Genomic DNA, 14,600 nt, shown 5'->3' with positions numbered 1-14,600 from the left:
TGTGCTCAATTTGACACCTGTCAGCAGTGGTTGCGCATGAAAAAAACAAATCCTCTCATTTGAAGGGGTGTCCACAGACTTTTGTATATATAGTGTATATATGGTTGTGTTCATGTTTTGCAGGCTGTGTTGTTTTTTTAATGGATGTATTTGCAGTTTTGAGGGTGTCCTATAGTTTTTATAGTATCTTATAGTTTTTTTTATAGTGTGCTGTTTTGAGAAGGTAACAACATTTGGAAAATTTACTACACAGAGTTGTGTGTCTTGTGTACTATCTAGAAAAATGACATTGTTACAAAAATGCGCACGCGATTGAGAAGAACTTAAATCATTTGAATTCAGAATGTCAACAACGCCACAGACTAACAAGCAGAGACAAGAAAGAAAATGGAGGCATGGTATGGAGAAGGTTGGCAAAACATTCTGTTTTTTTTTAATTAACATTCTTCTGCCAAGTACAAACAATTACACACAGCTTTCATGCATCAAGCCATCGGTTAAGCACCATGTTACGCTATGTTTATTGCTGGGTTAAGCATTGCATTTACTGAATCAATCTAGGACACTAAAAGCAGCTGTGGAGTTGAAGGACATCGTTGTTCATCAAAGGGTATTGTAGATCTCCAAGTATTGGTAATCTGAAAAGAGTCAAAAAATACGGGATTGAAAAACAGATATACAGGTAAGTGCAAAGTCAACCGTCTTCTTACAAAGCAGACTTCTCTGAGTCTCTAAGATTTAACCAAAGGAGGTATGATAATGTAGGTATTATGAATTTAGAATGTACTGTATATTTTACAGAATAATATAAAAAACTGACCACAATCAAACATAGGTACTGTAGCACCAAACAACATTATCAAGCCTGTTGCATTGCTCTGTGACAGAACGGTTATTAAGGAATTCAGGAATTCATGAGCTTAAATATGGCAATACATGTTTGTGTCATATGGTAGAGCAAAGGTCTTACTCACATCTCTAATCGTCTTCCTCATCGGATGTATGAGTCTGCAATGACAGTGGTTGCTAATTAACCAATCAGCATCCCTATTCGAACAGTTGTTTCATTTCACATCACAATGGCTAAATGAATGGTTGAAGACACCGTTCACAGATTTTTGGACAGTATCTTTAAAGTAACCCACTATAACATATTGGAAATCAGTACATTTTCATTTCAAAATGACATGGACTTACTAGCGAAAGTCCATGATCAACAACCACCTCTGTATTATGTTATATATAGAATTTAAAAAGTAGCTCCTATATGAGCGTAGGAACGGTGTCCATGTTAGTACAGCCTAAGTCTCATCAGCACTCCCTTCAAATATGTTCAAAATGCCACCTGATGTATGTTGTGGACATAACGGCATTAGGTCTTACATGGGCAGGTGCAGCAGGCGGAGGTGGGGCAACCTGGATGCTGAAGGGGTGGTACTAGAGGAGAGGAGAGAGTCATATATATATATATATATATTTGAACCTTTATTTAACTAGGCAAGTCAGTTAAGCACAAATTCTGATTTACAATGAGTATTGGGGAACAGTGGGTTAATTGCCTTGTTCAGTGGCAGAACAACAAATTTTGACCTTGTCAGCTTGGGGATTCAATCCAGCAACCATTCAGTTATATGCCCACCGCTCTAACCACTAGGCTACCTGCCACCCCAGATGCATTCAAGCAGACACACAATACATGTGGCATGCTGTGTACATGTACTGTATATTAATAGGGGTCATGATCACTCACGATCTCAACGCTCTCCTGGCCGAGTGGCTGGGGGATCTCCTGTTTGATGAAACCACCTGACTATGTTTTGACACACACACACACACACACACACACACACACACACACACACACACACACACACACACACACACACACACACACACACACACACACACACACACACACACACACACACACACACACACACACACACACACACACACACACACTTTCATCATGACTTTCTGAATTCTGATAAGTTAACACCTGTGATATTGACTGGATTGAACATTCACTCTATTAGTGTGAGATGCACTGGTGTAGCATCACTAACACGACAGCACAGTGTATTTAACTATGTTGCTATGGTTACTTACAGGTACTCCACCACCAACAGGAAGGATCTGTAACATTGGAACACTCTGGTTACTATAGTAAAAGTAGAAGGTTGACTTCAATCTAGAATGGGAAATGTATTGTAATTAATTTGAACTATTTATTTTGTCAAACACCTACAATCTCTAGATCAGGTCTGGCTTGTCCAGCTTGGAGAGCCTACAAATAATTGGAAAACAAACATTTGTATTATGGAAAATTCAGTTCTTCAGTGTTCTATTCCCTTTTCAGGCACTTTGTTCCTCATTTTATGAATTTGCAACTATTCATATTGTAACTATTATTCTTATTTTTTCATCAAATTACATCAGTTATGGTGCCCATATTGGGACAGCATCACATGTCCGTGGAAGAACACCCTCGAGTTACGTATGTCCTAATATGGACACCGTAACTATGTATCAAATCAAATGCATCGTAAACAACAGGTGTAGACTAGCAGTGTTTCTTACCTGAGCGTTGGCAGCCTGGAAGTCAAACTCCATGACCAGCCTTTGCTGTGAAGTACAGATGAATGTTAGATGAATGTTAGGTTCAGCACTTATAAAGACACTATAATCACAGTAAATAATGACTAAATATATGAATACTGTTTGTAAATGTTTCCAATCCATTTATTTGTAAATTAATGAAAAATATATATATAATTTTAGAATGTACTTCATTTAATTAGGCAAGTCAGTTAAAAACAAATTCTTATTTTCAATGACAGCAGGTTAACTGCCTTGTTCAGGTGAAGAACAACAGAGTTTTACTTTGTCAGCTTGGGGACTTGATCTTAAAACCTTTCTTTTAGTAGTCCAATGCTCTAACCACTAGGGTACCTACCACCATAGGTATTTTGTACAGAATAACAGAGAGACATAAAATCGGAAAGACAACACAGTACGCTTATAAATAATACAACGGAGAATTTCAACTCACAGGGCGGCCGAGAGCAGTCCCCAGGATGCAGGCGATCAGAATGAAGGTTTTCATCTTGAAGGATTCTGTTGACGAAAAATATTTGACATTTTGAAAAATCCTTCATCACTTTCTGAAGAAGTTTCCTCAAGTTTATTTTCCCTTTTGCGTTGACAAATACTGAAGCTAAAGGTTGAATCAGAGTTGATCTCTAATAAATTACCTTTAGTAGTGCAGCACCACAAGAGAATCAAAGGATTGCTGAAGAAGGATATGATGTCTGAGGGAGAGATCAGCTCCTTTTTATTCTCCCCAAAAGCAAAAGGAGGTCCAACTTCTGATGATGACTTGGTGATTAGCCAAGTCATTCTTTGATCATTAAAAAATATGCTTTGGCAGCTATTGTTTATCTATATGAACAATCTCCAAATATCTTTTTTTTTGCTTTGATTGTAATTACAGATGCCCACCCCCATCCTGTATTTGATTGGCAGCCTTTAAGGATAAACATTAAGATATCATCCTATGATGTATATTAATATGACATAAGACGTTTTGCACACCTGGCTTCACCTCAATGTTTATAGATTTCAATCTAGGCCTCCCAAGTGGCGCATTGGTCTAAGGCACTGCATTGTAGTTGTCAACTCTTCTGCTAGAGATCCTGGTTCAAGTCCAAGCTCTGTTGCAGCCAGTTGTGACTGGGAGACCCATGGGGTGGTACATAATTGGCACAGCATTGTCTGATTTAGTGGAGGGTTTGACTGGCAGTGATGTCCTTGTCCCATTGTGCTCCAGCAACTCCTGTGGCAGGCTGGGTGCTGACATGGTTGCCAGACATATGATTGTTTCCTCTGACACATTGGTGTGGTTGGCTTCGGTGTGAAGCAAGCATTGTGTCAAGAAGCAGTGCAGCTTGGTTGGTTAGTGTTTTGGAGGACGCATATGGCTCTTGACATTTGCCTCTCCCGAGTCTGTATGGGAGTTGCAGCAATGAGAGAAGACCAGTTGGATCCCATAAAACCAAAATAAATATTTAAATCTATTGGTATCTAGCTACCAATGCATTGCTTTGTTATTGAATCAAAACATTTTGGTCTGTGACCTGTTTCAAGTAATTCACATTTTCTTGTGATCATCCATATAGTAAAAACAGTATTCCCAGTAGCAGGCCAGTCTTAACCCTAAAAGCACCAAAAGGGGTCAATTTTATCCTTCTGAAATTGTAGGACTTTGTCAAGAAACAATCTGTGTTAATATGGTTACATGAAAAATTGTCTCTCTTTTGTATACAAGTGATGCGATGCTAAGCTGAAAATGTGAACTCAAATCGAATCATATTGTATTTAGCAGATGTTATTGCGGGTGTAGTGAAATGCTTGTGTTCCAAGCTCCAACAGTGCAGTAGTATCTAACAATTCACATCAATGCACACAGATCTAAAAGTAGTAAACATTTTGATAAAGCACCAAATCTGGCATAGAGGAAGATTTGTTTTTGTCTACTTACATTATTACCAAACTTTTCAAATGAAGCCCTCAATAAAATATGGATTTAGTGAAATGTGTGATGTTATTAAAATGAAGGTCAACTAAAGCTAGGCCTACTGAAACTAAGACTTTGACATGCACAGCATGATGAACCCATTTTCTTCCAGATAAGCCCAATGTAAGATGATGCACGTACAGAGTATCAATCTGTGCATGTCCATTGGTACACATCACTCTGCAGCAACATAGCTGCGAGACAACCACTGTGGAGAAGTTTAGCCTCGTGCTTCACTGTTGTCAGCTTGCTGCTGTTTGCTTTGAGAATTGCAGAGAATACCTATGATATCAATCCTAACACCATTCAAACTACCTTCAAACAACATTGGCACTCACTTTTTGAAATGCAAGAATTTAATTTTTTTCTGTGTTTTTAGCACCCTGTTCAGTGTGCTTTTTTGAATACATATTTACTTACATCCCCTATGCTTTAGTATCTGCATTGCTTTTACCTTTGATTCTGTTCCCTGGTGAATAGACATGTATTTTACCTCTATCACCTAGACCTGTCACGGGGGTAAACATGACAAAAAACTGATGAATAGTTCGAGCCTCACTACCTGTCTATCATTTCAGTAACACTTCAATTGGATAGCCCATCTGTAGATGGTCTACAGACTATCAGTAACATTTCAAAAAAAGATCTACTAACCCTAGCCGTAGCCCTAACCCTAACCCTTATTCAAACCTAACCTTAACCGTAACCTGAGCAAGAATTTTCTTATCAAAAGGTACTGTAGTTGGCTAGTATGACCGTCTGTAGAGCATTTACAGATGTACAATCTGGACTATCCAAATAATGTGTGACCATAATTTCTAATCCAAGTCCTATCTTGATGCTTCACATGAGCCCTCCTGTGTTTAGATACATCTTGGCTGCCTTACAAAATGTCACCCTAATGGGCCCTGGTCAAAAGTAGTCCACTACAGCGTGCCATTTGTGTTGCAACCTAGGTTCAAGTGGAAAATGTGGGGGTTTCTCTATGTTTTCTGTCTGTCTTCGTCTCTGAGTGGGTAATTAAGGCACATAGGTGAGGTGAAGGGAGTTAGTGCTGATTATCTGAATGATATGTATTTATATATTTGGGAGATAATGAATATGTCAACGGCCTGCAACATGAAGGTTTGTGATGTAAAGCTCTCAGCTACCTTGGCAGCAGTTGTGTTTGGGTTTAATTAGATGTAGCCAATTAGATGTAGCCAATGCCACAGACAAACTGGTGGGGACAAGAAAGGAAATTGGGGCAACATATATAGACAAGTGTTGCATCAAGATTGAAGATGACACCAGAGGTTGTCAAAATGCTGGTGTGGGGTTTTATTAGCATTTCATGAATTACTTTTTATACACAGAAACTCACAACACAGTCAAGAATTAACTTGCAACCCTGTTCATTCTAAATACATAGTAAAACACTGAAATATTATAGAACAAATACAACACATATAAATATAACTCCTACTCGCCAGTTCTACCTACGTTTTGCACCAACCCAGGATAGATGGCCTGTCTGCTGTGGAAACCCCCAGGAGAGAACCCCATGGTGGGTAGGAGGTCAGGTGAGGACAGACTGAAGGAGGGAAGCTCTGGATTTTGGACCACAGTGCCGATGGGCAGACTGGCTGCGGGCATGCTTCCCCCTAGACCGGGCAAGTACTTCCCCAATGCGACCGATTCTACCTGCCATTTGTCAGACAAAGAGAGAGAGAGCGAGAGAGAGAGAGAGAGAGAGAGAGAGAGAGAGAGAGAGAGAGAGAGAGAGAGAGAGAGAGAGAGAGAGAGAGAGAGAGAGAGAGAGAAATAAAGAGGAATGTGCAAAATTAATGCATTCTTTATACTGTATCAGATACATAATTTTCACTGAGTTTGATAAGGATCTTTCTTACATTACCTCAAGCTCTTCAGAGCTTAGACCTCCAAATGGAGCATTCTAGAACAGAATTGGCACACTGTATAATGAGACAATTACCGAAAGTACAATAAAATTATTTATTTAAAAAATAATGACAATTGTATTACTGAATGTTTACCATTGGTTGTTGAAAAATGTAGAAGAATTGGGGACTCTGTGGGCAATACACATTTTAAAAAAACTGGTATTTCTGAACAAAACACAAAATGAAGCCATACTACACCTTTTCAGAAAAAAAAGACACAAGCATGTTGCTATTTTATATAAAATAGGTTTATTTAGACATGATTGTCATTTATTTTTATCTACCTGCTGTTGCTGCTGCTGCTGTTGGTCAGACTGTGGTACCTGTGCTGGTTGCACTGGTTGTGATGGTGGGGTGACTGCTGCCGCTGGGTTTACTGGGGAAGCCTTTGCCGGGAATTGTGGAAAATGTGGAACATGTGGGACTGCTGCTTGAAAAAACCATGGGTATTCATATTGGGAGAACTGTAAAGAGATTACATATTTACACAATACTTAAAACCTGTTTTGGAGACTGGTTTTTGTTCGGAATTTCAGATGACTAACGTGCCCAAAGTAAACTGCCTGTTACTCAGGCCCAGAAGCTAGGATACACATATACTTGGTAGCATTGGATAGGAAACACTCTGATGTTCCTGAAACCGTTACAATAATGTCTGTGAGTATAACAGAACTGATATGGCAGGCAATAACCCAAGGAAAATCCATCCAGAAATTATTTTTTTGAGGTCACAGGTCATTTCAGTGCTAGCCTATGGGAAATACAAATAGATAGGACCCAGATTGCAGTTCCTATGGCTTCCACTAGATGTAAACAGTCTTTAGAAAGGGTTTCAGGCTTGTTTTCGAAAAATTAGCAAGTAGTTGGAAGAACTAACTACAAGATATCTCTCATTAGAAAAGTAGTCTTGTTGGCACGTGAATGAGGTGCACGCTCTTCGTTATTTAAATATGATAGTTTATTTAGATATTAGAGTACCCGAGGATTAATTAGAAACATCGTTTGATTTGTTTTGACAAACTTTACTGGTAACTTTTTGGATTTGTTTGTATGCATGTTTAATGAGTGGATTATTGAGATCATTGGCGCCAACTAAAAATACTTTTTTGGATATAAAGAAGGACTTCATCGAACAAAACGACCATTCAATGTGCATCTGGGACCCTTGGGATTGCAAACAGAGGAAGATCTTCAAAGGTAAGTGATTTATTTAATTGCTATTTGTGATTTTGTGACGCCTGTGCTGGTTAAAAAAGTATTTTGGTGTGGGGCTCTGTCCTCAGATAATCTAATGGTATGCTTACGCCTTAAAGCCATTATGAAATCTGACAATGCGGTTGGATTAAGAAGAAGTTAAGCTTTTAAATTATCTATGACACTGGTATTTTCATGAATGTTTATTATTACGATTTTTGTATTTTGAATTTCGCACTGCAAATTCACAAGATGTTGTCGTAGGTGTCCCGCTAGCGGTTCATGCGCCAAAAGAGGTAAACATTTTAGTGTTCATTTACCAGGTAAGTGCTTCGGTTTCCTTTAGCCTCTAGAGACAGATTAAAAGAGATCTAAACTACACTCCATGTCCTTACATGAACTGTATGTTGTACAAAGGCAGGCAACAAAATCCCATATTTTGTTGATAGTGTGTCAAACATCTACAATAAATCATTATTATTACCACCACTCTGCAGTGTAGTCATGAAGAGTCACCACTCTTCTGGAGTCATGAATTAAATATTGGTTAGATAGCGTGAGAGGGCAGTTGTCTGGGCCTGGGCAGCAGACCCCTGCAGGGTCCAGGTCTGGGGCTGAGATCCAGCCTGGGGCCCCACTGCTCAGGGACACTGGGTTGGGGTTGCTTCACACTGGACTGGGTCTGAAGCTGAGGCCTCCGCTGATGGGCCTCTCTGCACTAGGTCTCCTCTTAGCTCTGCTTGTGGTAGAGCTGTGTCAGGATTTATATGGTGAAATATAGTCAAATGCTTTATAAGCTCTCACATCCATTACAGGTGTAGTATTTTATACCCTGTTGTCGCTGAGAATGTTCCTGCACTTGTGGTGGTTAATATCTGTATTACTAAATGAGGAGAGTATAACTTCACAAACCAGTCAGTTATACTTAAACTACATCTTTAATAATAAGAGCTTTGCATTAGCAGTGACTTTCAACGATTCACCATTTCTAATGAACCGTTGAGAGTGCCAACATAATGGAAAATTAATCCATGCTTTTGTCACTTCTAGGTTAGACTACTGCACTTTCCGGCTACCCGGATAAAGCACTAAATAAACTTCAGTTAGTGCTAAACATGGCTGCAAGAATCTTGACTAAAAACAAAACATTTGATCATATTATTCCAGTCCTAGCCTCTCTACACCGGCTTCCTGTTAAGGCAAGGGCTGATTCCAAGGTTTTACTTCTAACCTATAAAGCATTACATGGGCTGGCTCCTACCTATCTTTCCGATTTGGTCCTGCCGTACATACCTAGACGTACGCTATGATCACAAGATGCAGGCCTCCTAACTGTCCCTAGAATTTCGAAGCAAACAGCTGGAGGCAGGGCTTTCTCCTATAGAGCTACATTTTTATCCAATGGTCTGCCTACCCATGTGAGAGACGCAGACTCGGTCTCAACATTTAAGTCTTCATTGAAGACTTCAGGCCTGTCAGCACTTGTTATTGTAGCATTTTGTTAGTTTGTTAAGTTTTCTTTGTTTAAATTAAAAGAAGAACGTATTCTTATCACGCTACGCCTTGGTCTCCTCATTATGACAGACATGACAATACTGCCCCTGCAGCCATAAGAAGTTAATTAAAAATGTGGACCACACAAAGCTACTCACAACAAACAACTTTGATTACAGGGTACATGTATGATATCATCTAAATGTTATTATTCCACTTGAAGGCAGATTTGCCACAATAAATCCTGACCACAATCTGGGGAAGTGTGTTTGTGTGCGTCTGTGACCAAGAAGTTGAGACAAACAGGGTAGGGCCATGCTAGGATCTAGTCATGAAGAACAGATAAATGTCTTTGTGTCTGACTGGGTTTGAACCCATGTGATCTGCATGGTTTATGGGCAAAATGCTTTAAAACTGCATAAGCTTAGAGAAAGTATAATTGTTTTCAATTAATGTTACATGGTAATATATTTTATTCATTTTTTATGAATTCCTCCTTACTGATGAGATGTATATATAGATTTTGTTTTCATGTTATAATCTTGTGTATATTTAGTTTTCATGTATTTTCATGAAGACCACAATGGAAATATCTATATTTATTCAAAAAAAACTTTTTTTGTGTCATCCTCAATGATTCTAATGGCATTGTACTGTGTCCATATATGTGGTTGTATTGTGTTTTTAAAATTGAAATATATATATATAAAATTACACAGCCAAATCTGTCTGCCTGTAGCTCAGGATCTGAAGCAAGGATATGCATATTCCTGGTTCCATTTGAATTGAAACATGTTGAAATTTGTGGAAATGTGAAATTAATATAGGGGAATATAACACATTAGATCTGGTAAAAGATCATACAAAAGAAAAAGGCCTTTTCTTTGTTTTTGTTCCATCGTCTTTGAAATGCAAGAGAAAGGCCATACAATAAGGTAGGTGTCATTTAGTTTTTGTCCACAAGATTTATACATTTTCAATTACATAAATATAGAAAACATACAATAATGCTATGGTAATAAAACATTTACCGTTTACCTTTTTACCACGTTACCTTTCCCTCCCAATCCTTTTCCCCAATGCTACAGTACACATTTTTTCCAGAGGAAACACTGGTCCAGTTTGTAACATTCTCTATGAAATGGGCTTTGAAATGATATCTAATTCAAATCAAATTATTTATGTAAAAAAAAATCAAGTGGCAAAAATTATAAAAACGTTGATGACGGGAGTACATTAAACTAAAGAAGATATACATTTTCATCAAGTTTTTGACACTTTTATATTTACTTTTCAGACCCCAAAAAACCCATCTAGGTAAATGCAAAAATGTAATTTCAGCCTGTGGTGCCTGGCCTTAATAAGACATAAAGTCACTATATTGTCAGTTTCTGAACATGGTATTGATTACACTTGATCATATTTTGATTTAACATACGGACATCACTGAAAGTCATGAGCAAGAAAGAGGGTAGTCTGCACTCCTTACATAGTTTTAGGTGCATGGAGGAAAAACGTACAGTATATACAGTAGTTGAAAAGCAACTCTAGGACACTGGTATTTCTAGAATTGTCTAAAAGCAATTCATTAGATCTTATCACGTTTCTGTCAAGATGTTCATCAGGGTTAAGCAGAGTTATGAGTCTATTTAAGATCCTTTAGCCTAAATTGATTGTGGAGTATTTTAAACGTCCAATGCAGGCATTGTTATCTCAATATCAAATAATTTATGGATAACAATTAAGGACTTTACTGTGATTTCTTTCAATAAAAATTGCTTCCTCGCAAAGAGCAATTTCTCCAGAAAGAATTTAGCTAGGTCTGTCTTGGAGTGGTCGGAACGGGGAGGAGAACCTGAAAACGAGCTGTTATTGGCAGAGACATATGGAACTCTCTTTCTTATTTTCTATTAAGTAATTTACCACCTGCTGATGTAACCAGGCAGGACAAACCTTTATCCCACCAAAACAGGCTTAAATTTCAGGTGGTCTTTTCAAACAGCTCTTTCACTAAAAGGGCATCGTCATCATTTTCACAATTTCACAGTATTATTCCAAAGTCATAGTGTGGAAATATAAAACACAGTAAAATTGAGTTTTTGACTGCACTGCGCCTTTAAGATTGTTGTTGTTGATATTCTAGAATACCAGTGTGCTTGAGTTTACTGTAAGAAGAATGATTAGCATTTAATGCTGACTAAGGTGTAGGCTATCTTGCTTCTGCCATCAGCCATTGCAGAACGAGACATCTGAGTCATGACAAGAAGGTATTACAGCATCAACAGTGAGTTTAGACCTAATCTCTGTTAATCCTATGATATTGGTGTGTGTCCATGCTGTAGGTCTAATCCAGGGGTGTTGCCAACACACAGGTGTATAATCCTGTGTGAGATCAGACAAAACACCAGACCCACCCAGTAGCCTTTAAGCTTATGATTACCTTGTCTCATATAGTCCACACCTTTATGGCTGTCACAAAATAAAATGTTGATGTCAAATTGAAATGATTGTAGGAAAATATAAAAATGATACAGTGTATAACAAGATACCATTATATACATTGAGATGTACACATATTAAGAAAAGCAGATCTTCAACATGAATCCACACAAAGACAATAAGATGCACCAGAAAATCATATTCCAGTGAACAAAATAGCAAATATATAGAAATGCACAAATAATAAAGTATGATTAATACAGCTGAATGAAATTCAATAAACAACAATGAACATTAAACAAAACACGAAACAAAATGATACACCATTTCACCCAGAATCTTTTATGAATAAAGTATAATACGTTGTTATTGAATGTACCATTGTGATTTTAGAATAAAAAGATATAGTCTAAAAGAAGATCCATTAGGTTGGTATTGGTCCGGTTCTGAGATGGGTCCTGTTTATCCGTTATCTCCCCTTTTACTAGTTGTGGCAGGGGCAGTGGTGGTCTGGCCCGGACTTGGTCCAGGCCTTGGTGCTGGGATAGGAGCAGGGGCCGGCTGGGGCAGTAACCCAGGGAAGAAGGGCCAGAGAGGGAACTGAAGTCGGGGTGGCACTGGCCTCGGTTGATACCAGTGAAATGTTGGGATCTGGGCAAGATAGAACCTCTAACAAAAACACAAGACAGAGTTACTGTATCACCATATAACAAAAAAAATATATACAAATTTGATCACACAAAAAAACACAACATACAGGAAATACTAAAATAGCTATGTTTAAGACATGTAAATAAACCCTTACCTCATCACTGTCAGAGTAGCTTCCATGATAGTGACGGCCAGAGTGCTGTAAAAAGGATTCAAACTCATCAAACATATCAATGTATCAATTTATTTTTCATGTTGAAACTCACATTTGTAATTGCTTAAATTGATCATACCACTGAAAGGGTTCTGAACAAAATGTTGGTGTACTTTGAAATTACAAAAATATACTTGGATATTATGATGAGTTAATTTTGCACTTACAGTTTCAGGCACAGTAACCAAAAGCATTACGGCAAGTACAGCAAATGTCATCACGAAAGCAGACTTCCAGACCTACAAATGAATAAATGAATCAATGTCCTTATTTCTTAGTGTATCGTTAACATATAACCATACACTTTTGTATAATTTTATACAATGTATTCTTTATATTTTCACATGATAATTTCAATTTGACATTAAAAAAAGAACCAACACTCGCACTTAACTCCCCCCCCCCTTGCTAACTCTGACTCTGAATGCACTAACTGTACGTAGCTCTGTATAAGAGCATCTGTTAAATTACTCAAATGTCAATCTAAATAAGCTTTCCATGAACAGTTATGGAATTGAATTCACCTTTACAATTGAATTGACTTTACCTTGACTCCTCGAAACAGGTACTTTAGGGAAATTCCATTAGCGATAGAACAGGCATGTCTTCATTATTAATTGTTGTGTTCCTGTACCTTCACTCTTGGCTCATTTCGGATGTAGTTAGTCTCATGGCAACCTCTACATAAATACGCAGATTAGCAATGAAAACAATCATGATCTACTTATTAGACTCATTAATCAACATTAGCCTTTTGTTGATCTTGATGAGACTGAGAGGGTTAATACTGTGTCTGGATGTCATACAAATGATTTCCCAATATCACTGTCTCAATATTATTACTCTGGCATTATATGCTTAATCCATTGTAATGGGCTCTGAATTAAGAAAGAACGAATAGATGACACACAGGGTCATACTCTGTCAAAAGTTTCACACACACACACACACACACACACACACACACACACACACACACACACACACACACACACACACACACACACACACACACACACACACACACACACACACACACACACACACACACACACACACACACACACACACACACACCAGGTGAGGTATTACCTTCAACCACATGGGTCACTCATGGCTTGAAATTTAAATTCATTCAATACCTATTCATCACACAGTAGTGGCTTGATTTAGTGCTCAAGTACAGTATCAGCTGCATAGTTAGACTACCACTTACCTGTGGTGGAACAGACATATTGGACCCTTTGATTTTCTTATATTGTTCTTTAAATCTATCTTTTATTTGTCTCTATGTTTTCTTCGTCGACGTGCTGGTAACTTTGAGGGTAAAATCTCCTGAAGAAGAACAATCTTACTTTCAGTATAACCAAGCAGTGCAGAACGAGTGTTAACTTGATGAAGACACTGACTGTGAGTCTGTGTCTTCATTGAGAGATTATGGCAACACTCACGTGGGCCACTTGCAACACTTCAGTATCCATGTACAGACTGAAACAGACATATGTTTTTAGTCTTGCCTTGATGCAATCCTTGCCTTGTCCTTGTATGAATATGTCTTGTTCTGTATCCAGGTACAGTAACTGTAACCCAGTGACTTATTTACTTGCTCATAATAAGCTACCCAGTAAAATAAGCAGTGGAGTAACATTATACTATATTATGTTAAAGCTTTTATTGATTTCAACCATTGAATGATTTTAATGTTTGACCATTGAATTTGGCCTTTGGATCTTTATCCTACTTTACTCATCACAATGTGACTGTGATTTCAAACATGTTTAAATGTTTAAAACAACTTGAATATTGTTCACAAGTATTGTTCACAGTCACCAAATATATTGAGAAACATCAACAGACAAAACAAGACGCTCATCCTCAGATTTAAACCATTTGTTACTCATTTTCTCTCAAGCCCCACCCCTTTCTCTCTCACACACACTGCCCCTCTTTTTATCTCCTCCATTTAGCTAGACGTCCAGTGATGCATATATATTCAGGGGTGAACGTAAGGATGTACGGCCCAGTAATACGTACCGGCAAAATAAGTCATGAGGGTACTTCATACTGGTAAAACTTAAGCCTAGAAAAAGGA

At 38.0% G+C, this 14,600-nt stretch overlaps 1 protein-coding gene and 1 long non-coding RNA gene across 2 annotated transcripts; both read right to left on the bottom strand.

Annotated features, from left to right (window-relative positions):
- Nucleotides 1–399: 399 nt before the first annotated feature.
- scpp7 (secretory calcium-binding phosphoprotein 7) lies at nucleotides 400–3,323 on the bottom strand. The gene is made up of 9 exons (XM_046325289.1): nucleotides 3,255–3,323; nucleotides 3,053–3,117; nucleotides 2,581–2,625; nucleotides 2,249–2,287; nucleotides 2,110–2,136; nucleotides 1,751–1,810; nucleotides 1,384–1,437; nucleotides 975–1,008; nucleotides 400–638 (listed from the first exon to the last, which is right to left on the bottom strand). Exons 2-8 carry the CDS (start codon nucleotides 3,104–3,106, stop codon nucleotides 979–981), a joined length of 309 nt encoding a protein of 102 aa, XP_046181245.1. The 5' UTR covers nucleotides 3,107–3,117; nucleotides 3,255–3,323; the 3' UTR covers nucleotides 400–638; nucleotides 975–978.
- Nucleotides 3,324–11,697: 8,374 nt separating this feature from the next.
- On the bottom strand, nucleotides 11,698–13,864 carry LOC124013422. The gene is made up of 5 exons (XR_006834863.1): nucleotides 13,725–13,864; nucleotides 13,056–13,188; nucleotides 12,676–12,747; nucleotides 12,449–12,493; nucleotides 11,698–12,312 (listed from the first exon to the last, which is right to left on the bottom strand). It is a non-coding gene; the product is annotated as an uncharacterized LOC124013422 (long non-coding RNA).
- Between the last annotated feature and the right edge of the window lie 736 nt (nucleotides 13,865–14,600).

The sequence above is a fragment of the Oncorhynchus gorbuscha genome, linkage group LG24 (genome assembly GCF_021184085.1).
Source record: "Oncorhynchus gorbuscha isolate QuinsamMale2020 ecotype Even-year linkage group LG24, OgorEven_v1.0, whole genome shotgun sequence".
Classification (NCBI taxonomy): Eukaryota; Metazoa; Chordata; class Actinopteri; order Salmoniformes; family Salmonidae; genus Oncorhynchus; species Oncorhynchus gorbuscha.
This window is presented reverse-complemented; position numbering and strand designations above follow the sequence as displayed.

Bases quoted from the DNA above. Each gene is read 5' to 3' on its own strand.
- scpp7 (XM_046325289.1), bottom strand. From the start codon at position 3,106: ATGAAAACCTTCATTCTGATCGCCTGCATCCTGGGGACTGCTCTCGGC. The intron at 2,137-2,248 runs GTAGGTGTTTGA...CCAATGTTACAG, and splicing joins CCAGACCTGATCTAGAGATT to ATCCTTCCTGTTGGTGGTGG. The intron at 1,811-2,109 runs GTAAGTAACCAT...GTCAAAACATAG, and splicing joins CTGTTGGTGGTGGAGTACCT to TCAGGTGGTTTCATCAAACA.